The 23,971-nt window shown below is 37.5% G+C and overlaps 1 protein-coding gene across 4 annotated transcripts in view; it reads left to right on the top strand.

Moving 5' to 3' along the window:
* The window catches only part of GK (glycerol kinase), a gene marked incomplete at both ends in the record, with an annotated part of 95,757 nt that overhangs the window by 40,946 nt on the left and 30,840 nt on the right, over positions 1-23,971 (top strand). For 2 of the 4 annotated variants that reach the window (XM_080718516.1, XM_080718517.1), the window contains 4 exons: positions 15,757-15,833; positions 18,041-18,178; positions 20,181-20,290; positions 21,408-21,474. In XM_080718516.1, the coding sequence (XP_080574642.1) occupies positions 15,757-15,833; positions 18,041-18,178; positions 20,181-20,290; positions 21,408-21,474 (392 nt within the window). Of the gene's footprint in view, positions 1-11,581; positions 11,666-15,756; positions 15,834-18,040; positions 18,179-20,180; positions 20,291-21,407; positions 21,475-22,409; positions 22,428-23,971 lie in introns of all 4 variants that reach the window. The other 2 variants (XM_080718514.1, XM_080718515.1) reach the window with 2 other exon arrangements.

A 23,971-nucleotide genomic window follows, 5' to 3' on the forward strand; every position in this document is an offset into this window, starting at 1 on the left:
GGTTTCGGGCATTGGTTTCATATCTTATTTTTTCTATGAGCCTAAAACCAGAAATATCATTATAAATTATAATGGTAATGTAGAATATAAGGAGTAGCCAAAGTCAGAAAATGGTTATATTATATGGGTGGTCTTTTAAATGGCTCCATAGTATGACTTTTTTTTTTACTCCAGAATAGCATACTTATTTTGGTTGTACTTTCCTGCTAGTTATTCGAGAACAAGTAGTTAGCCTAATGTTTGGCAAGAATAAATTTTTTTTTTTTTTTTTTTTTTTTTTTTTTTGCGGGTCTGGGGATGGAACCCAGGGGCATTTGACCTCCGAGCTACACCTCCTGCCCTATTTTTTCTTTATTTTGAAACCAGGTCTCACTGAGTTGCAGAGGGCCTCACTAAGTAGCTGAGGCTGTCCATGAACCGTGATCCTCCAGGTCTCAGCCTCCCAAATACTGGGATTACAAGCGTGCGCCACCACGCCCGGCTAAGAAAAAGTTATTTTTAAAAACAATTTTGCTATTACGGTCAGTCAAGGCTTCTCAGGGTAGGGACTTAGTGAGGTTTTACCTTTACCAGTTGTACTATCTGCTGGGACAGGTCTTAGTATTGCTGACCATTGGCTTTCTTTGAAGTATACAGGACATTTTCTCTCTAATGAGCCTCCTCTTTGCAGAGTACGTGCTAGTGGCTTCCAATCTCTGAGGCCTTTGTAATCTCCCCATTTGGGGAGGTCAGATGACTTACTGGATTTGCAGGGGTCTTTAGCAAAGTTCATTATCCCTGGTTTCTATTTAACCTTAGAGGACTGGGGCCAAAATATTGGCTTTTTAAAAATTATTTTCTTTGCTGATTGTTCTCTAAGTTGTTAAATACCCAGAAGATCAGTTTCGCCAATCCTATTAAGCTGTCTTGCAGGGAACAGCTGTTATCAAAACACTATATTTGTATTTCTGTTAAATGTTAACAAACAACAGTTGTATAGTTTTATAAGAAAAACACAACAGAATTATCAAGGAAAAATAAATCTCATTTGTAAGTTTGTATAAAGAAGATGGTTGTGATGCAATTAGGAACATATAAATATTACCCTTGAAAGGCCATTACCATTTTATTTTGTTTATATGTCATTAGCTTAGTAATCTTATATTCTGTATTTTATAAGTCCTGTACACTTGAGAACACAAATATTTAAAACATTATTGTCAATGAGGCATGGTGGCACATGCTTATAATTTTAATACTTCGGAGGCTGAAACAATAGAATTGCAGGTTCATAGCCAGCTTCATCTATTTAATGAGGTTCTTTGCAGCTTAGTGACACTGTATTTCTTTTTCCTTTCCTTTTCTTTTCTTTTCTTTTCTTTTTTTTTGTGTCTGGGGATGTAACCCAGAGGCATTCGACCTCCGAGTTATACCCCTGCCCTATTTTTTATTCTTTATTTTGAAACAGGGTCTCACTAAATTGCAGAGGGCTTCACTAAGTAGCTGAGGCTGCCCACAAACCATGATCCTCCAGTATCAGCCTCCAAATGCTGGGTTTACAAGCATGCGCCACCATGCACAGCTAGTGATACTATATTTCAAAATAAAGAATAAAATAATAGGCTGAGGATGTAACTCATAGGTAGAATGCCCTTGGGTTCAATCCCCAGTTCTGGGGGGAAGACGGGAACAATTATTTTCAATATACAGCAAGAAACACAGGATATTATCTTAATCAAATGTAAAATTTTTACTCTCCAGGGTTTTTGTGGGTAAAATTTTGCCAAAAGCAGATCAATATCTTAAGAAAACCTAATTGTTTTAAGCATATAATCAATGTATTTAATGTAACTCTTAAAACCACCCTTTTTTTGGGGAAGTACTGGGAATGGAACCCAGGGGCATTCTACCTCTAAGCCAAACCCTTAGCCCTATTTTTTATCCTTTATTTTGAAACAGGGTCTCACTGAGATGCAAAGGGCCCCACTAAGTAGTAGCTGAGACTGTCCTCAAACTGCGATCCTCCTGTCTCAGCCTACCGAATGCTGGGATTACAAGCATGTGCCATTACACCCAGCTTTAGAAAACCCTTCAAATAATTTCTTTTCATTACACATTCTTTTTCTTTACAAATTACTTGCAATTTCCTCAAGCCCTGTGACTTGCTTAACCCTTTTATTTTTCTTCTCATCTTTTTTTCCCTGTGGGATAACTCAGACATTTAGACCCAAAATATTTCCATACAAATTTTTTTTCCACCTAAAGCATTTCCCTCACACATACAAAATCTCCTTTTAGTTATATTGGTTTTTCTTTTGTCTTTTTGGACTTTGGTTGTATGACAATTATTTATCTGTTAGTATGGCCAGAATGGCTACATCTGATTTAACTTGCAAACATAGCTTGGATTTTTTCTTAATACAAACTTTTGGGTTTTTTTTGTGGTTCTGGGGATGGAACCCAGGGGCCTTTACCTCCGGGCTATACTTCCAGACCTATTTTATATTTTATTTGGAAACAGGGTCTCACTAAGTTGCTGAGAGCCTCACTAAGTAGCTGAGGCTGGATTTGAACCTGTGCGATCCTCCTGTCTCAACTTCCCAAGTGCTGGGATTACAAGCGTGCGCCACCACGCCCGGCTCTTAATACAAACTTTAGATATCTTACAAAACAGATCTAGCTACAAGATAGTGTCATTGTTTACATTTTTCTTTTTGTGGCCATCTTCTCTATCCTTTGATCTATACTACCAAACATAAGCGCAGGTAATACAAAGACTAGAAATTTAATGGGGTGTTGGCAGGCTTGTCAGATGGGCCATCTGAGAGAAAGAGTAGAAATAAAAGTGTCCTTTTAGTTCTTTCAATGTGTGATTGGCCCCATAGTGTCCCCTGGCTATGTGTCATCCATTTCATGCATCACCATAAACAATGTTCGTCTACTGGGTTTATCCATGCTTATAAGTGTGGCAAAGAGCTGGCACCTAGTTACTACTGCTAGATACATATGAGGTATCTGTGGTGGGGTATCATTGAGCAGTGGGACCAGCACCCTGATGATTGCAGGCCTAATTGTACCATGGTAAATGCAGCATTTATTGCTGTTTGTCTGTGACTTCCCTTTGTTGCCAAAGGGAAATGTACATAGTCTATCTGTATTTAGTTTTTCCTAGGACAATGGCCAGTAAGGGAATGAAACTCAGGATGCCCAGCATGTACAGCTCTCAGCTTAAGATTGTTAAGGAATATTTTATTGGTCTGATCATTGTCTCTAAATTTTTAGGGTCTTTAGTTAAAAAAATAGTTGTTCCCATCAAAGCAATATATATAAAATTGCATACTGATCTGAACCCTGATTTTTAGCATCCTTTGTTGTCTTTTGGTAGAGACCCAAATCAATGCCATTTAACAATATTGCTTTATATACTGATAATTTAGAAGCCCATTTAATCAACTGAAATGTTATTTTAGATCCTAAGAAGCCACAGGCATTTTAAAGCATTAATTACATTTTATATTTACCTAATATAATAATTAAAATTAAGACAACAGATAAATGTTACTAGTGTCTTAAAACATTTTTTTTCCTACCAGAGAGATAACTTTAAAAGCCATGAACATTGTATTTGGAAACATCCTACAGAACTGAACATAATCTTGCTTGACCATTTACCTAGGGAAAAGGCATGTGTTGGTAATTTTAAGCGCATTTTTACTTTAACTTCATGAATAAATCTTAAATTTGCTGAGTTGTTAGATTTATTTAGGTCATGTGAATGCAGGCATTTGGTTTTGTTTTTGTCAATTTAATGAGTGTCCATTTATTAATATACCAATGTGTGGTACCATGTAAGCAGTATATGGACACATTACACACGTGGCACAACAAGCAGCATCAACAGGCAGGAGACAAAGGAGTTACGATTATACATATATACATTATGGATATATACATAATTATATATATGTTAGATCTAGAGCTTTTAGAAATCAAAGCATCCTGTAACCGATTTTATTGTATGACACATATATGGGGAAATTTTATATAGCTGGTAATGCTTGGTTAGTTTGTCAAGCATAGAGGACAGTGAATTAAATGTATGCAGGTGGCCACTTTGTCTCCACATGGCAGGCAAATACACCAGTCACCATCACTGTTTAGCCCCTTTCTTAAGGTGCTAAACAGAGAATTAACCCTTGAATAGCTGTTGAGTAAAGACCAGAGGAGAAAACAACCAAAAAGAGACCTAGAAAGCCTCTAGTTAGATAAAAAGGGGAAAAAAAATCAGAACAGAAAATGTATCTGTGCAAACCAGGCGAATGGATAAAAGTCTGTGAGTTAAAAAAAAATGAAAAGACTTTTTTTTCTGTAATAGGAAGCTCTATTTTGCTGTAGTTTTGTATAGGTGCTTGCTTGAAAAAGCTCTTCTTATTTCCTTCTTGCCAGAGGAAGGTTAGAATCTTAGAATTGACTTTTAGAGAGTAAGAGAACAAAGCACATGAAAATAGAGTTATCTTACAGGCTTTTACAAGAAACCTTTACATTTAAGCATCTATTCACCCAGGGCAGAAGTTCTTTGTGAGCTTGAGCAGCAGCATCAGAGACCTAGGTGTGAGTTATTATTAGTCATACTATGGGAGAGGCCAGTAGAGGCTGCTTACCTCCTAGAGGCAACACTGTAGGTGGGCCCAGAGGCGTGGCTTTAAAGCAGACACCTCCCTTCTCTCTCTCTCTCTCTCTTTTTTTTTTTTTTTTTTTGGTGGTACTGGGGTTCCTGGAAGGCCTTCTACCTCCGGGCTACACTCCCAGACCTATTTTTACATTTTTTTTATTTGGAAACAGGGTCTCCTAAGCCAGTGCGTGCGGCTGGCTTCAAACCTGCGCGATCCTCCTGTCTCTGCCTCCCAAGTGCGGGGATTACAAGCGTGCACCACCATGCCTGGCGTCACCTACCTTCTCATACATATTAAGTTTTGAGAGCTTTGTTCTTCTTCCCACCACGTCTAGTGTGGTAGCGGTTTAACTGGCCCCCTTCCTTCAGAGCCAGAAACTTACCAATGGTAGCTCTCTGCAGTCTTTAGAGAACCATGCTACTCCGTTTTGACTAGCTTCTCTAAGCAAGCTAACCTGAGCTTAGGAAACTGTCCGCACCCCAGGCAGGATGCACACTGGTGGCTGCAGTGCAGCCTATTTGGTTCTTTTTTCTGTTTATTTTCTGATTTCCCCCAGCTATTATGCCTTGCTGGCTCTTATTTTAAGAGGCACAGGATGGATTAAGTCTAAATGTAAGCCACATGAGATTAAACTACCTGCTATGAGCCTGTAAGAATGTGTCCTCAACCTTGCAATCCTCCTGTCTCAGTCTCCCAAATAATGGGATTATAGGTGTGTGCCACCATGCCTGGTTGTCATGTAGCTTTACGTCAAAATAAAGCTACAGTTTGGAATATAAAGTACCTCCAATACACAAGTTTGCACTCCAATTTGGATAGATAAGGGTTGGTGAGGGCATACGAAGAGCCATGCAGAATAATGTAGACTTGATACACTGGAAAGCTTGGGATGAGAGGAGCGATAAAGGAGAATTTAGTATCCCACAGCAGTAGGATGGGTTATTTCAAACCCATCAGTCTGCTGAAAACAACTAGAAAAGTGAAATTAAATTGTGACAGACTAGAATGCTACCAGATTAGTGATAAGCTATGCAATCAAGATCCAGTATGCTGTTGCTTATCTTCTAGAGGTAGCTATACCTTCTGAAAGGACTCTCCGAGGGGCTAAGTAGCACTTTTACAGCTTCATAAAGATGGGGAGGCAAAAAGAAGAGTCAGGGGCCCCAAAGGATAGGAATGAATATTTATAAACTCCCCAGACTTTGGATTGGACTAAGAAGGGCCAAATCCTAAAAGTAAGGTCCACCGTAAAGATACCAGCCCTCACAGGAATTGAAGCCCAGATTAAAATAAACTCATTTTATTAAGATTTTTCTCATCTAGCCTGTCTTTTCGAAACAAAAAATATTTCCCCACTATGGAGGAACACATCATCTAAAGCCTCAGTTATCTCTAGAATCTTTTCTGTATCATTTCTAATTTTGTATAAAACATTATAGTGTCACATAGAAAACAAAACATGACTGAAAACCAAAAGAAGTGACATCAGAAACAGACTCATAGGAAATCCAGATATCAGAGTCATCAGTCTTTAATGTAATTAACATGCTCAAGGAATTGATAAGTTTGATAGTCTTGACAAAACATTAGAAATGAATTTACAAATGGAAATTTTAGAACTACATTAAGAATTCAGTTGATGGTTTCTACATCAGAGTAGGCTAGCTGAAGACAAATCAGTAAATTGAAAGCGAGATCAGAAGTAAATGTACAGTGGCACACACCTGTGATCCCAGTTCTCGAGACTGAGATCGGAGGATCAGAGATCTGAGGCCAGTACATAGTAATTTATGAGACCTTGTTTCAAAAGAAAAATCAAGAACTAGGGTTAAGAGAGTAGTTCAGAAGTTGAACTCCCCCAGATTCAATTCTAGTACAAAGATAAATCAATATAAAATGTTGGAGGGGAATAACTTACACCTAAATAGAATTGTTTTTCAGTTTTGAAAGTGAAACACAAAAGCAAAAGCAAAAACAAAATACTCTAGACTGAATAATTTATAAATAGCAGAAATTTACTTCTCATAGTTACAGATTCTGTGACGTTCAAGAGCAAGTCTTCAGGAGTTTCAGTGTCAGGTACTTGTTCCTTATAGACTGCCTTCTATGTGTCCTGGCCAAAGGGTCAAGGGGACTCCCTCCCTCAAGCCTCTTTTTTTTTTTTTTTTCGGTACTGGGGATGGAACCCAGGGCATTTTTACCTCTGAGCTACACCTCCAGCCCTAGTTTTTATTCTTTATTTTAAAACAGGGTCTCACTGAGTTGCAAAGGGCCCCACTAAGTAGTAGCTGAGGCTGTCCGCAAACTGTGATCCTCTTGTCTCAGCCTCCCAAATGCTGAAATTACATTCGTGCGCCACCATGCTTGGCAGCTACACTCCAAGCCATTTTAATTTATTTTTTTTATTTTTTATTTCTGGTACTAGGGACTGGACCCTGGACATTCTACTTCTGAGCTGAAAAATATTTAAGGGGTGCCAACCTAGGAGAAAAAATAGATTTCTATTTTGGATGAGGCGATATTGGACTTGTGATCAAAGCTGCTTTCTGGGCAGTTCAAAATTAGATTGCTCAGAATGTTGAATTTAAAGTAGCTAACACTTGGGAGTGGCGTATGCTTGTTATCTTAGCACTTGGGAGGCTAAGACAGGAGAGTCACTGGTTTGAGGACAGCCTCAGTAACTTGGTGAGGCCCTCTGCAGCTTAGTGAGACCCTGTTTAAAATAAAAGAATAAAACCGGGCTGAGGTGTAGCTCAGAGGTAAAAATGCCCTGGGTTCCATCCCTAGTACCACACATAAAAAAAGTTGCTAACAGACCTAGGCATGGTGGTGCATGCTTGTAATCCCAGTACTTGGTAGGATGAGACAGGAGGATTTCAGGTTCAAAGCCAGTCTTGGCAACTTAGTGAGGCTCTCAGCAAACTAGTGAGACCCTGTTTCCAAATAAAGAAAATCAGGCTGGTGGTGTAGCTTGGAGGTAGAATGCCTCTGGGTTTGGTCCTCAGTAACCCCCACCAAAATAAAGAAAGTTACTAACAGATGTAATCATCCCAACTTATTATAGATGAATTCACTATAAGAATGAATGTAGAAGGAATTTAACTTTCTATGTTCTGGGTCTGTGGTAACACCTAAGCCTATTAATGACAAACTGGGCGTTCTTGTTTTTGTGTCACAGAAATTCCTAGGGTTGCAATTTGGGAGCTAGAAGGAGGAAAGGGAATAGAACAAGAAAAATGAGAAAGAGTAATTAGGTAGGGAGCAAAACCACTTAATAATTAAGATTTTAGATTCTGAGTCCTATTTTATTTCATATAGGAAAGTACCAAGGTGTCCTATCTCCATGCAGGTCTTCAGTTAAATATACCACCATCATATTAAAATCTTCAGTGGGTTTATCCTAAAGCAATACCAGGGGGAACGGATTGAAAACAGAATGAAATGTGCACATAAACTTGTCACCGAGCTTCCTTGGCTTTGTTTATATCATAGTCTATGTGATTTATATTCTCTCTCAGTTTGGGCTGCTATATCAAAAATGCCCTAGACTGGATGGGTTACAAAGCAGAAAATTCTCATAGTTCCGTAAGCTAGAAGTCTGAGATCAAGGCTGCTGGCAAATCCAGTGTCTGGTGAGGGCCTGCTCCTAGGTTCACAGATGACCGCCTTCTCTTTATCTACATATGGTGGAGAACAAAAAGAAAGCTTTCTTCTGTCTTTTTATAAGGACACTCACTCCACTCACAGGAGCTCTATCCTCCTGACCCAATTATCTCCCAAAGGCCCTGTCTCCTAATACCATCAAATTAGGGGTTAGGATTTCAAGATACTAATTTTGTCGAGTCCGTAGCACTCTCTTTGTAAGGTGTCTTCCTTCTTTGTCGTTTCCTCTTGTAAATCACACTGTAGGTCCATTTTTTTCTCTTCATTTTTCTCTGTCTTACTGAATTACATACTGATGAACAATATTCATTACAAACAAGCAAAAGCAACTGAGAGGAGTGGTTAATGTTTCTCTTTATAAAAATCGTTCCCTTTTATGTGGCCTTTTTAATGGCTCATGCCATAGAAACAGATTACAGGTGTTTGGCTTCTCTCTCTCTCTCTCTCTCTCTCTCTCTCTCTCTCTCTCTCTCTCTCTCTCTCTCTCTCTTGTCATACTGGTAATTCTGAACCAGCAACAATTCTTGTCATCTTTTTGAGAGATCTGAACCTGGAACTCAGGTTTTTAAAATTTTTTTTCTAGTACTGGGTTTTGTTTCTTAGAATCAGGAAGAAAAGAAAGCCATAAATGGCAAACTACTAAAAACTTGTAAGGATAGTTGGCCTTAAACATTAAAATGTGTGGGGTTTTTGTTTGTTTGTTTCTTTCTTTCTTTGGAAGAGAGATATGTTTGCCTTTGTAAAATCTGGAATATTCAAATTTATCAAGTTTCTTTTTCTACTAGAGATTGAACCCAAGGACATTCTCCCTCTGAGCTATACCCGCAGTCCGTTTTTATTTATTTTTGAAACAGGGTCTTACTAAGTTACGAGGCTGGCCCTAAACCTGCGATCCTCCTATCTTGCCCCCCAATTAATGAAATTATAGGCATGTGCGACCATACCTGGGTCTTATCAAGTTATATTTTCTATTACTTGAAATATTTTACTACACAATTCTTTAACTTGGTTTTTTGTTTCGTTTTATGTTTTTTCAGCGGGAGGTGGGGAATGTACTGGGGATCGAATCCAGGACATTGTACACAAAAGCAAGAGCTTTCCCACTGAACTATATCCCAGCCCTACTACATAGTTCTTTGAAAGCCTTACAGCTCCTTGAGTTTTTGGATTAAGGAATACTGCTGTATTTTGTAGTGATTGAATTCTTCATCACTGGCTGGTTTTAATGAAAAACAACCAACTTAGATTTCAACTTGGAGGTTTGCAATCTTTAATATTTCTTGTTATACTCATCATGGCTCTATCTACATCATTGATGTTTAATTCTAAATTCAGTATGGATACAAATCCTGCATATTCTACCTCCAGCCACTCTGGGCCTGTTCTCTTAACAGTAAATGGGAAATGAAAAAATATGGAACTTACAGGCTTAAGGTGAAGCCAGTGCCTGTCAGACTCTAAGTCTTCAGTAAGTATTACCCATCATCACTCTTCTGAAGTGGCCAATAGCTCTTTAAATTCAGGAGTGTAAGATGAAATGATTGGTTTATACATGACACATTTTCCTAGATGAAATGAAGCCATCTGGGCTCATCCACACTCAGCTCTGCCTTTGACATTTTGGCTTTATACAGCCAAGAGAGGAAATAGATTTCAGTGTCTACCTTTTGGTACACACCTTCGCGTACACACACACACACACACACACACACACACACATCTGTACTCATGAGGAATTAGATTTTAACTTCCTCTTGCCTCTCTCCATTTTTCTTCTGGCCTTACCTCTTCTGAAAATGTTATCAGTTGATAAGCATTCATCAATATAGTCTCTTCCCCCTTGCAAATGACCTCTTACCCATTTTAATGAATAACTTCATATTGGCAAATAGTTACAACTATGTTTTTAGGTAAAGCAACCCAATAATCCCTCATACAACTGTGAGCAGTTCTTACTTAGGATGTTTCCGTAATCTGAAGTCTCATGGTCATCTAATTTTTTTATCAGGCTCTTCCGGACCAACAGTCCCAAAGAGGAGTTGTCATTTGCTTTGTTTCTAGTCAACTAAAAATATTTTACATGATATCTAGTGATTTGGCTTTTTTAAGATTTTGTTTCTTAGGTACTTTTTCCTTCTCTGCTTATGATTATCCAAAAATTATGGAAACTTATTAATTTTATTCTAAATTATCCCCAAATAATGTCTTCCTCTGTACTGTTACTACATCACTAAACTAACCATGGCCCATGGGAATTGAGGCAACTATACATCTGTGTGTGTGTGTGTGTGTGTGTGTGTGTGTGTGTGTGTGTTAAGATTGAACCCAGGGATTTTCTATCTCTGAGCTATACCCCAACCCAATTTTATTTTTAATTTTGGAAATAGGGTCCCATTAAGTTGAAGAGGGCCTCACCAAGTTGTGGAGACTGACTGTGAACCTATGATCCTCTTGTCTCAGCATCCCAAGTACTGGGGTCACAGGCATGTGCCTTCTCTTCACTCAAAAACCTTTTTTCCAGAGCAAACTAAATATGCCTGATATGTATATGACTTTTATTTAGAAAGGATATTACTTTTATTTAATACACATGAGTTGCCAATCATCCAAATTGTTGTTTATCTTATTCATTTGATGGGCTGGACCATTTAATTCCAATTTCCTTGGAGTATACCTTCTAGAAGCAGGCTGTATGGTGTTCTGGGTTCCCTAGCATGTATTTTCTTCTGATCATTTTGGAAGTTAGCAATACCCTATTCCCTCTAGACATACTCTTCCCTTTTGTGGAGATAGCTTTTACCTCCGGCCACCCCACTAGAAAAGTGCTTTCCCAAGCAACCCTTTCATGTCTTACAGCAGATTGACACAACAGACACTTGCTGTTTAGTATTCTTTTCGAATATCCTGTGGAGATATGGTTCCTCAGTACATCATTGTACCATTTTAGGTCAGTAATCAATAACCAGTTGAGCCATCTTTCTACCATGGATACATTATGTTGGCAGGGCAGAGTCATCCTGAACAAGAAGCACACAGTTCCCTGGTCTTCATCCACATGGAAAGAGATTGAACCAGATATTCAGACTAAACTTCCTTTATTGTCCTTCTATTCCATGTCTTTCTTTCCCTTTCTTTCCCTTCTACACTTGCATATGTAGAGAAGTGTTCATTCTGATATGCACCAGTCCCTAAGTGGTCAAGAGTATATAGACCTGGAAGCTGGCCATCTCTAGCATGAATTGCCATTCTTTCTCCTAATGCTCCAGCTGCTCCAGTTTCTCCTGGCCCTTCAGTTCCAGTTGCCGTTGTTCCCTCTGGCTCTTCAGTTCCAGCTGCTGGTATTCCCTCAGGTATTGGTGTTCTAGCTGTTACTCATTTCCAGCCTTCCAAGTCTAATGTGTTGGGTGAAATTGACTGCTGCTACCAGATCTGGATCTGTCACTTCTTTTGATTGTTCTCTGAAATTACCTACACAAGGGGCTTAGTTCTCTAGCTTGGGGTCTTCTCTTTGGCTTTTGGTCTCTTTTTCTGCAAATCTAATTCTGTCATCTTAGCTTCTTTAATGAGTTCTCTAATTTTTTGGTTCTTAATTCAATTAATTTTGAGCATTTGTGAATTGCTTGGTAGTGTACCAACCACTGACATTTCTCCCTTTGGCAGTTTTACTAATTGGTTCCATGTATTCTAATTGTCTTTAAGTCTTTGACTACAAAAACAAAGTAAATATCATGAAGCCTTCTGTGACCATGGAATAATGAAAGGAAGAAGGACATTAGAAACCTTCTAGTGTAGACTCCTTTTCTTTTTTTCTTTTTCTTTTTTTTTTGGTACTAGGGATTGAAACCAGGGACATTCTACCTCTGAGCTATACCCCAAACCCTTTTATATTTTTTATTTGGAAGCAAGGTCTCACTAGGTTGTTGAGAGCCTCTCTAAGTTGCTGAGGCTGGACTTGAGCCTGCGATCCTTTTGTCTAACCTCTCAAATACGGAGATTACAGGCATGCACCACCATACCCAGCTCCACTCCTTATTTTATATTTAGAAAATCCGGGCCAAGAAATATAAAAAAAGACTTGTCTAAATCACAAAGCTTGTTAGTGCCAAAGCTAAACATAGAACTTTGGATTCAAGATTTCACATCCAGTGCTCAGATGCTTTATGTTGATGATTTAACTCTGCGAATACCACTGTTGTCAGACATAACTACAAACTTTCAAGTGAAGAATAAAAAGCCCAGCTATCCCAATGGTTCATGTTAAGGAGCAAGAGAGTCACAGAGCCACCAGATTGTCAGGTTTTTAGACTTGTTTTTCAATGAGTGATTAAAAAACATCTAGTGGGCATGGTACATCCTATAATACCAGTTCTTAGGAGGCTGAGACAGGAGGATCACAGGTTTAAGCCCAGCCTCAGTAATAGCTGATATTCTAAGAACAGGTTCTACAAAAGAGCTTCTCAAGTTTTGTATTATACTAGTTAACTCGCAATCCTTTTAACAAAAGCGAAGAGCCTCAGGCTTTTTCAGGACTTGCAACCAGAATCTTGTTCAGTTGAGCTTGGATGTGTGATTTCAGAGGTTTCCAAATGTTCTGGTACGGTTTTTAGGTAAGAAACACTGCTGTGGGGTCTAGCAGTGTTTTCCAAAGTGACTTATTTTTAAGGCATATTCTAACACCCACTATCCCAGAATTTTGAGGGATGTGGCCCACTTTTAAGCTTCATAGTGAATATTATGTCTATTGAAATATGAAAAGGCACCGGTGTCGAAGGCATAGGTCATTAAACAAGAAGTCTACAGCAGTGGCTTTCATAAAGGTATTTGCTCATGTATATTTTACATTATTGTTCAGTAACCCACATAACTAAAACAAAAGTTTCACAAATCAATCTTATTAGCACAGTGAATTCTGACATTTACAGTTTTTCTTTTTTCTTTTTTTTTAATACTAGGGATTAAACTCATAGGCATTCCACCTCCAAGCTACACCCCCAGCCCTATTATTTATTTATTTATTTATTTATTTATTTATTTATTTTTGGTGGTACTGGAGGTGAAACCCAGGGGCTTTTCTATCTCTGGGCTATACTCCCAGACCTATTTTATACTTGGAAACAGGGTCTCACTAAGTTGCGGAGAGCCTCACTAAGTAGCTGAGGCTGGCTTTGAACCTGTGCATTCCTCCTGTCTCAGCCTCCCAAGTGGGGGATTACAAGTGCGCGCCACCATGCCCAGCTATCCCCAGCCCTTTTTATTTTGATTAATTAATTTATGTATTTATTTTGTGGTACTGGAGCTTTTACCCAGGGACATTCTACCTCTAAGCTATACCCAAACCTATTTTTCTTTTTTTTAATTTTGAAATAGGGTCTCACTAAGTTATTGAAGGCCTTGCTAAGTGCCTGAGGCTAGTCTCCAACCTGCAGTCCTACAGGCATGTCCCACTATACCCGATTTGACACTTACCATTTTAATACCTCCTATTTCATTTTTAAAGTAGGCAATCAAAACTCAATAAATTGATTTTTTAAACTCATAGATCAGTGTAGTTTGAGATGTGCTTGTTAATTCTGCCTATTACAGATTTAAAACTTTCTCCAATCCTTCTCCTTTTTCAAAACAGTTATTCCTGTTAAGCCAGTAACACCTGATAGGGTTGCTTGCCTGTGAAGAAGGTCCTCTTTTGTCACAGTCATGCAGTACTGCCACTATGTAAATAGTGAATTGTGCTTGATCCCTGTGCATGGGAGATCTTGCCATTTCCATGATGATGTCACTAATGACTTATTTCAATCACAGTGTAAATAACTGAAAATTGCAACTTCAGCTAAGTGGAAAAAATGAATTCTTTTGCTAACGGAACCAGCCATCTAAGGATAACTTACTTTAGGTGCTATTTGGTCCAAATTCAGAAGCTCTCACCAGGATTCCCCTCAAAGCTGTCTTTTCTGGGGTAGCTGTCTTTTCTGAGATTTTCTGTCTTTGACAGATTCAGATCTCTCTGCATAAAGGTAGCAGGCTTACACCATATACTGCTGAGCTCAGATGGGAAGAGGGACTCCTGTCGACAGCACAAATCTCACCTAGGCTATCTGATCACATATTCTCTCTTGAAACAACCATAGGGTCCAGACCTAATATTGGAGCTGGGAATAGGTCAGATCTCAGAGAAACCACATGCCTAAGGATGAATGAGAACTTTTTTCCTAAAGATAATTTGAGATACTGCTTCTGGCCATAGGAGGAATAGATGCTGAGCCACAAATGCAGATCTTATCGATAGTCTTTTTCCTTCTGTTTTCTTGATTGTGATGAGTCAGTCTCTTGCTGCTTCTTATCCCTTTAGAAACCAGAATTATGTCCCGAAGTCACAGTTTAAATATCATGGGAAGTAGCCATTATCAAAATCAAGCACAGGACCCTCAAGGGAAATGATAGTTTAAGTAATTAGGAAGAATTGATTAAAATTCACCATAGGAAAGAGCTGATTTTAAATGAAGAGAACAGCCTAATATAGTTAAGAGTAAACCAAGCATAGTAACTGTATGCATTCAAATGTGCGGTGGCCACACTTGTCTTATCTTCCCTAGTCCTTTAAATAGACCATGTGCCTGAGTTTTGTCAGTAGGCATCTAAGAACAGTGAGGGTCCTAAAAATATCAAGAGACCATGATAGAATAAAAGTATACAAGTTAAATACAAACGTTATCACCAGATAAGGCTCAGTTAATTCTGTTTTTTACCTTTCACAATTTATGTACTGCTTAATGTTTTCTCTTCCTCAGGCCTTCTGTGATGAAGCAAAACAGAAATTATGTCTACTAGAGGATCATAAAGTAGATGATAGCTATTTAGTAAAGATAATGTTGATCCATGAAACTGGGAATCCCCCCCCCTTCCAATTCATCATAGGGAAAGAATGATTTGTTAATGATTTTTAGCTTTGAAAGATTTTAGTGTTGAATAAGCAGTTCACGCATGTGAGACTACACCCTTTTGTTCTTTTAGTAATAGGAGCAGGTATTCTACTTTGACTTTGTTACAGGTTGTCCCCAAATTTTCCACGATGCACACTTTATCCTGTACTATGCTGCCAGCCATTCTAACTCTTAGATCTCTGTACTCCTATTTAGAAAGTTCATATTTCTAGCATTTTCATATTTTTTTAATGAAAATATTACAAAATAAGAGCCCCAAGGTTTGTATTGTTCTCCTAGCTTGGTCAGTATTTTTTGCAAAAATGCTTTACATTCTCTCTCTTAAATTTATTCTCTTCTAACAATATGCCCATTCATTTCTAATTCTCTAACTTCTGTCTATTAAAAGCTATAGCGTATTAATTGCTTATGGAAACTAATCAGTCTCCTATCCTTGACAGTGATTCATTAAGTTCTGATTTTTATGAAGTTTTTCATATATATTATTATATTTTGGTCTATAGTGTGGCTTGATCTAAGAACCCAGTCTACCGTTGAGAAACTTAGTAAAAGAATTCCAGGAAATAATAACTTTGTCAAGGTAAGAGAACTCTTCAAAAGTATATTGTAAGAATGTTTGTTTAAGACAAAGTTTGCAGACAGGCCAGGCATGGTGGCGCATGCTTGTAATCCCAGCACTTGGGAGACAGGAGGATCGCGCAGGTTCGAAGCCAGCCTCAGCTACTTAGTGAGGCTCTCGGCAACATAGTGAGACCCTGTTTTCAAATAAAATATAAAATAGGTCTGGGGATGTGGCCTGGAGGTAGAAAGCTCCTGGGTTCCATTCCAGTACCACACACACACACACACACAAAAAAAAAAATCTAGGAAAAAAGTTTGTGGATTTCACCAGAAAGCCTATGTGGGCCTTATATCTTATGGCAAGATGGTTATTTGATATAATTTGTGAAATATTTCCTGTAGATAATTGAGGACAAATCAGGACTTTACCTTCCTATTTTCCTCAACCCTGTGGTATATTTTAATAATAATATCCCAAGGTTGCCAGGTTAGAGGGCATTATAATGTGTCCCAGTGGCTTAAACCATACCCCCCATGGGATGCTTTGTGTAATTCAGCCATGCTTACCAAATCCATCCTTATTGCTTCCTATTGCCCACTGAAAAAAAGTTCTGGCTGCCTTTGAAATTTTAGGTATCTGGATTTAGGTAAAAAGTAAAAGATATTCTAGCCTTTATTAAATGTTTCTTCCACTTTCTTCATATGAAGAAGGCCAATAAAAATTCCCCAGTTTGCAATCTTATATATAAATCTCTCCAGATATATGCAGAGAGAATTTTTGAAATAGGCAAGACATTTTTTCCTAGCAAGATCTTCTAGTATCCCAAAGGAAATTCCTGTTTTCTGTTTTTCAATCCTCTTTTAATTTGTCAGCAGGGCACTTAAGGCATTTTCTTTTGGTTCTTGGATCCAAAACTATTGTTCAGATACCAGTAATTGCAGCTATCTAGCAAACTATTCCATCCCCCCTTCCCCTGCCCAAATAACACGAGGCTTGTCCTGAACAAGCCCTTGCCTGTTTCCTATTCTGTCCTGTTGGTCACCCTGCCTAACCCTCACCCCCACCTCTGGTTGCACTCTGCTTCAAGGGATGCATGTTTTTCTTCTCTACAATGCCATTGCAGGCAACTTTTGCATTTTCTACCTGTACCATAAAAATAAGATGTTATGTACTACCTCATTTTGGCTTTGTAGGATCTTCCTGGATCATCCTGTGGATAATCCTTGGTCCTTCAAGTCATATAGTATCTCCAAAAGTTATTTCCTTCCATTATTTATGAGCATTGACTTTTTTTCCCTAGGAAAGCTTAACTTATAGGTTGCATTAAAATATTCCATCCTTTGGTTTGAGTTTTCTTACAAAACATGTAAGAAAGGGAAAAGGTTATCATTTTATATAGTCAGATGCGAAATGATAATAGTGATCAGAGGAAGGGAGAGATTATGGTTCTATTATTTTTAATGTATGTATTTTCATAACAACGTCAATTAGCCTTTATAAATAAGTTTGGTACTACGGTGCTAATAGAAATAAGAACTGCACCTGACTCACTCTCAAGGAAGATTGATAAGTCCACATGTATTTCATTTTTACTGTTGAGCCTTTCTGCAGTCCATATTCCTTATGTTTGGTATATTTGCTGGCTTTAGGCAGCTGCTTTCTTACCTAGAGCAATGCTGTATTGCTCTAATCTGGTGGGTCTTTGAGATCTACTTTAGTCTCCACTAATGTTAACTTACTATGTGATATGAACATGTATATGTGTGTATACATAGAATGTTATTAAGTCATATGTTTGGAAACATTTCATTTTTCTGACTACAGTCATTACTTTATGATTTGACATACTCTGATTACCAATAGTTTATCACTTCAGGAAATATAAAATCAATTGTGTTTTGGGCTAGATTCTACATATAATAGTAATTTATTGTAGATGTTAACATCTACCTTGTCACTATCTAACTACAGAACGTTGTGTCATTTAATTTTCTCCTTACCCTGCTACGTGGATGTTCTTTGAACTGCAAACATAATTGCTCTGATCTTTGTTCATGACCATGCTTCCTGTGCTATGAGATAGGAAAAGTATTTGCTTCATAACACTGTGGGATTACCTTCAGCACCATTGACTATTTTGCGATTTATTGAGTTCTTTGGTTTGGAGGTTTTGTGTGAAACTGTTATCAATTTAATTTGCTGACTGAACTTCATAACTGTTTTAGTCCAAGACAGGCCTTCCACTTAGCACTTACTTCAGTGCAGTGAAACTGCGTTGGCTCCTTGACAATGTGAGAAAAGTTCAAAAGGCTGTTGAAGAAAATAGAGCTCTTTTTGGGACCATTGATTCATGGCTTATTTGGGTATGTGTACATATAATGTATGTGTGGAGAATTTTTTCAGAAAATTTTTAGACTGTCTTGCCTGCCATTTTCTATCAGCAATTCAAACTTTTAGCTAGCAGCATTACTAAAAAAATTACTTAAGAGGCAGCAAAACATTTCAGCCTCTGTTTCATTTGAGAGGCAGTTTTGCCTACCTTCTCTTGATTTTTCTTTCCTTATTTCATTGAAAATGGAGGACAATTACCAACTCCATATTCCATATCTGTTATCTTTAGGATATGTAATTTAGATAGCTTTTCTCTCTTACCTATTATATACTTCTTTCCCACTAGCCATTTCTTAGAACTATTTAACATTAAAAAAACCACCTGTGCTACTTTTACCATTGAATTTCACATAACACAGCCATCTCTTGTGTAATCAAGCCATAATATGAAAGTAAAGCAGAGTGGAAATTTCTGTGATATAATCAGTTTGCCTAAGCGGAACACGGATGAGTAAAAATTAACATTTCAAATATTTCCAAGATAAATCTTAAAGTGCATGTCCTATGGTAGTTCTTTCTCTTGTTCTGTTTTTTTTTTTTTTAATCATGGACATTTTTTCAGAGTTCCCAAAACTAGAGGGAGTAGTGTATGAACCGGGGGCATGATCATCAACCAATGGACCAGTCTTGTTTTAGCTACACTCATGTACTCTTTCTCTCTGCAGAGGATTTTAATGCAAATCCCAGGTATATTATTTCATTTGTAAAGACTTCAGGATGCATTGAACTTTTTCAACATTCAAGAGGACTTCAAGGGATTATTATCCCTATTTTCTCACTTGTCGGATCCACAGAGCAGGTCTTTCAGAACCATTTCCAGGAAGAGAGATGCCTTCTCCACCCCTCCCTGTGCTTGGCCAGGGCAGGTTGTGCTTTGTGCTTGTGGCCAGTTTTCCCACGTGTCAGTCACAGTTGCATGAGTAGCTCTGCCACTTGCCTTGATCCAGAGTGAGGCAGGATGTGGGAACTGGGAGCTGCAGGAGACTGGAGGTAGCACGTTTTGGTTGTGCTCCATGGGATGCCCTTTATTTACCTGTTTCTTTCTTACCTCTTATCTTCGGCATAAAGGAAGGCAGCATTGCTTCCAGTTTCAGTAGGAGGGAGGTTGTTAACCTAGAGACTTAAAACTCAGGATATGTGCTTGGGTCTATGCAGACACAGCCCAATGCAAATTGTTATTTAAAAAAGAAACACAAGCCGGGCGTGGTGGCACACGCTTGTAATCCCCGCGCTTGGGAGGCTGAGACAGGAGGATCGTACAGGTTCAAAGCCAGCCTCAGCTACTTAGTGAGGCTCTCAGCAACTTAGTAAGACCCTGTTTCCAAATAAAATATAAAATAGGTCTGGGGGTATAGCCTAGAGGTAGAAAGCCTCTGGGTTCCACCCCCAGTACCACAAAAAAACACAACAACACAAAACAGTAACAACACAGAGTTCTCTAAAATCCTTAGTGGAGCAACATTTCCATTCATTTCACTTAGCCAACTTTAATGAGACCCTGAATTTTCCAAAGAAAGATGACAACATAACTGATTTTTTTAAACCACCAATTAGTTAGAATTGTGCCAATTCCAACCCCACTAGCCACACGTGGCTGTAAACACTTGAAATGTGGTCAGTCTGAATTGAGATGTGCTGTGCATAGAAAATACACACGGGATTTCCAAGACCTAGTACCAAAAATGAAACATAAAATGTCTCAATTTTTGTATTAATTAATGTTCGGGTTATATTTTAGATATATTGAGTTAATAAAATGTAGAGTATTAAATATATTTTACCTGCTTGTACTTATTAGATATTTTAAAATTAGTGTATAACTCACATTTTTCATTGCTAAAAACTAGAAAACTAAATAATTGAAATATTTCATTCTTCTGCTTGATGAGCTCTGCTGCTGATTAAGGTCCTTAAGAATATGTAAATTAAATTGCAAATAGTACAGATTTAACCTGTCCTTTTTATTCTGTCTAGAGTTTGACAGGAGGAGTCAATGGAGGTGTCCACTGTACAGATGTAACAAACGCAAGTAGAACAATGCTGTTCAATATTCATTCTTTGGAATGGGATAAAGAGCTCTGCGAGTGAGTTGTATTTTGCCCTAATGATATGTTTTCCAATGTCACTTATTTTTAAGCTAAATTGTACTATTTTCAGAGGTCAGTAGAGCAACAAAATTTAACTGTTGATATTTCAACCACAATATATATAGCTCTTGTGCTTTTTTTAGGCACATTGTTTTGTCACAGATAATAAATGGGCCAAATTAATGATTTTGCTTGTATTAAGTTCTTTAGAAAAATACTTTGGATTTGGGTATGGTGGCACATGCCTGTAATCCCAGTACTTGGGAAGCTGAGGCAAGAGGATTGCAAGTTTAAGACCATCTTTGGCAACTTAAGCGGGCCCCTGTTTCAAAATAATAAATAAAAGGCCTGGGGTTGTAGGTAGAATGTCTCTGGGTTTGATTCCCAGTGTGAAATAGAGAGAGAGAGGAAAAGAAAGAAGGCTGTCATTAACCTAATAAGACGCTGTCTCAAAAGAAGAACGATGTAAGGCTGGAGATGTAGCTCCAGGTAGAATGCCCCTGGATTCAGGGAAGAGAGAGAGAGAAAGAAAGAGAGAGGGGGAGATAGAGAAATAGATATTGGTGGGGAGAGGAGAGGAGAGAAGAGAATAAAAGAACAAAAAGAGTCTTACCTGGTGACATATGATTATAGTTCCAGTGTATGGGAAGAAGACCTCACATTCAAGAATAGCCTCAGAAACTTTGTGAGACTGTCGGCAACCTAGAGAGACCCTGTTTCAAAATAATAAATATTGAAAGGGCTGGTGTGATAACGCAACGGTAGAATGCCCCTAGGTTCAATCCCCAGTACCACAAAAGAAAGAGAGAGAGAGAGAGAGAGAGAGAGAGAGAGAGAGAGAGAGAGAGAGAGAAAGAGAAAGAGAAAGGAAGGACGGACTTGGTTTCTGTGTATGCCTTTTAATTTTTATTGATTCTATTACATAAAATTATGTTAAATATCCAAGTATACTATGTTCTTTGGCTTATATATTTATTGTTACTTTGTACTCAAATATATCTATTTTCTAATTATTTACATTTTGCCTTTGAATATATAAATTTCTCTAGATGTTTATTTAAAACAGTGCTATATAAAACAGTGCTATATATATTCAAATCTAACTTTTTTTCAGATTTTTTGGAATTCCAATGGCAATTCTTCCCAATGTCCGGAGTTCTTCTGAAATCTATGGCCTAATGGTAAAAATAAGGTGGAGGGAGGGGTTTCATTTCATAAAAATACTTTACCCTTCAGAATTCAACTGTCAGTTTTATCATGTTTTATATGTTGGGATTTGATTTGTAACTTTGCTGTAAATATTGGTAATATGTGAAATCAGAATTTGAATTGACTTTTCTTTGAAGAATATTATTAACATCAAACAGTGATATGGGAATGTTTGAGCCAGTTTATTCTTTCAATCCAAATAACTGTTTTGTAGCTGTGGTGTCTGCTTTTAGTTTAGAGTAGGGACTGTTCACATTTTAATGGTGTTTTTTTCTCCTGTATAATCTCTTTTATAATGGCCAATCTATGGTTGTATATTATATCATTTGTCAGCCTGAGAAAAGTTTAGTAAAGTAACTGAAAGCAAAGGGTCTGTTTCTGAATTGTGATGGCTAATTAGTTTCCATAATGGACATTTTCACTCTTGTTTTCATTGGAACCCAGAAAAGATTAGTTGTAGCAAAAAAGTATACATAGCATCATTGAACCTGTGGTCACACATCACAGATGGAAATCTCTAGGAAAATTTGAACTAACATTTGAACACAAAAATCTCAAATTTGTAATAAATCATAAGTTTAAGATAAGTTGCAAAAAGATGGGATAGATACTTCATGAAAACTATTAGAAATTCCATTTACAGAGTTACTATCAGTTTCATTTGTAATAAAGCTTTTTAAGGCCACAGAGCATTTCTTAAGGGAGGCATAGTTACTACTTATCTATGATAATAAAAGTGATTTGATAGTTTCATAGCTGTCACAAATTGACTAGGGTCAGAGAAAAAGAAACTATTCTTGAAAAAAAGTATCAGAGAATGATTGAAAGAAAACATTTAACTGGCTTAGTTTTCTCTTGCATTTAAAATATTATGCTTCTGTCCCTTTTTCCCCCTCGCTGACTATAGAAAATCTCTCATAGCCTGGTGAGTAGGTTGCCCACCAATTATGCTACCCATTCATTTGGAAAAGATACAGTGCATTTCCATTTATTTTTGACAAGCAGAAATCTATCTACTAAATATGGATCTAGAATTTCCAGATATCATAAGCTCTAGTCAGATTATAGATTTTTTTTTAAAGAAAGCTTACTCTTATTTGTTCCTTTTTCAGTTTTCTGTAAGACTGACTATGTTTCTAAAATGAAACACTTAAGGTAGTTTTCTGGAATGAGAGATTCTGGTGTTACCCATTACAAAGTACAATTGTGCAATGTGCTTTGGTCATCAACATAATAGGAAAAATAGATAAGAGTTTTTGAATCTCCTAAACTTCAGTCTTAAAGGACCATGAACAACTTTCAGGCCAGTTAGTTTTTTCCGGAAATGCACTGTCACTTTTTCTGCATGCTTCATCGAGGATGCTCCAGGAATCCTTCAGACGCCCCTCCCCATGAAAGAAAAAGAGCACTTTACATGCCTGAGCATATAGTAGATACGATTAAGAGTTTAAGAAATTTAAAAGTATAAGCAGATGTTTAATAGTATTTAAATATATCAAGATATAAAGGCCCAGGGGTAGAGCTCAGCGGTAGAGCACTTGCCTAGCATGTACATGACTCTAGGTTCCACGCCTAGCACTGCAAAATAAAAAAAAACCATTTGCACAAATAAAAATATATAAGGTTTCTCAGTTTCCTATTGATTCTTTTTTATGCAAGCCAGTATTTATTTAGTCTATGTATGTAGGTTCTGATTTTCAAAGAATATCTACAATAAATAAAAAGAGCAGATTTTGATTTAGGAAAGAAAGAAGATAATACCAGGTATCTAGAGGACATTTTCTATTTTGTAAAGAGTTTCCACATATATGCTATAGTTATTCAGAGTTATATGCATGATGCAGCTATATGAAGAGGATTCTATATGAAAAGGGTTCTATCCTTGCCCCCACTTTAACACACAATATGCTAAAGTTCCCAGAGCCTTTACAGATGTGTACAGATGGCAGACAGAGAAGTCAATCCAAAGATTTAATTTGGTACTCTTGCTTTGGGGATTATATTCCTTGATTTTCATAATTCCTTAATACTAGTAAAAATTTCTTTTGTATTAAGTGTTTGTCTGGGTGGTGCTGGGGACTGAACCCTGGACCCAATGCATGCTAGGCAAGAGCCCTATTACTGAGCTACACCCCCAGCCCTAGCATATTTTTTTAATTAAATTTACAAAATCCACAATCAGTCCTTTAAATCTCATTGTTCTTTCTGAAAAGTTAGTCGTACTGACCAAAGTAAAAAACATTATTCTTGGTACAAATTAATTGTTATCTAAATTCAAAGACTAATATTTGCTATGAATAAGTATTAAATGCCTGTGTACTTTTGTGTCTTATTTAATGTGAGAGCAGCTTGAGTAGAAAGAAGAGTTGACAAAATACAGCCTTCCAAAAATGTTCCATGTTGGTTTCATAGCTATTTAAAGGATAGTAGTCATTTCAGTTTGCAAATAAATAAGTTGAAGCGTAGAGA

This window comes from Muscardinus avellanarius (genome assembly GCF_963383645.1).
Source record: "Muscardinus avellanarius genome assembly, chromosome: X".
Classification (NCBI taxonomy): domain Eukaryota; kingdom Metazoa; phylum Chordata; class Mammalia; order Rodentia; family Gliridae; genus Muscardinus; species Muscardinus avellanarius.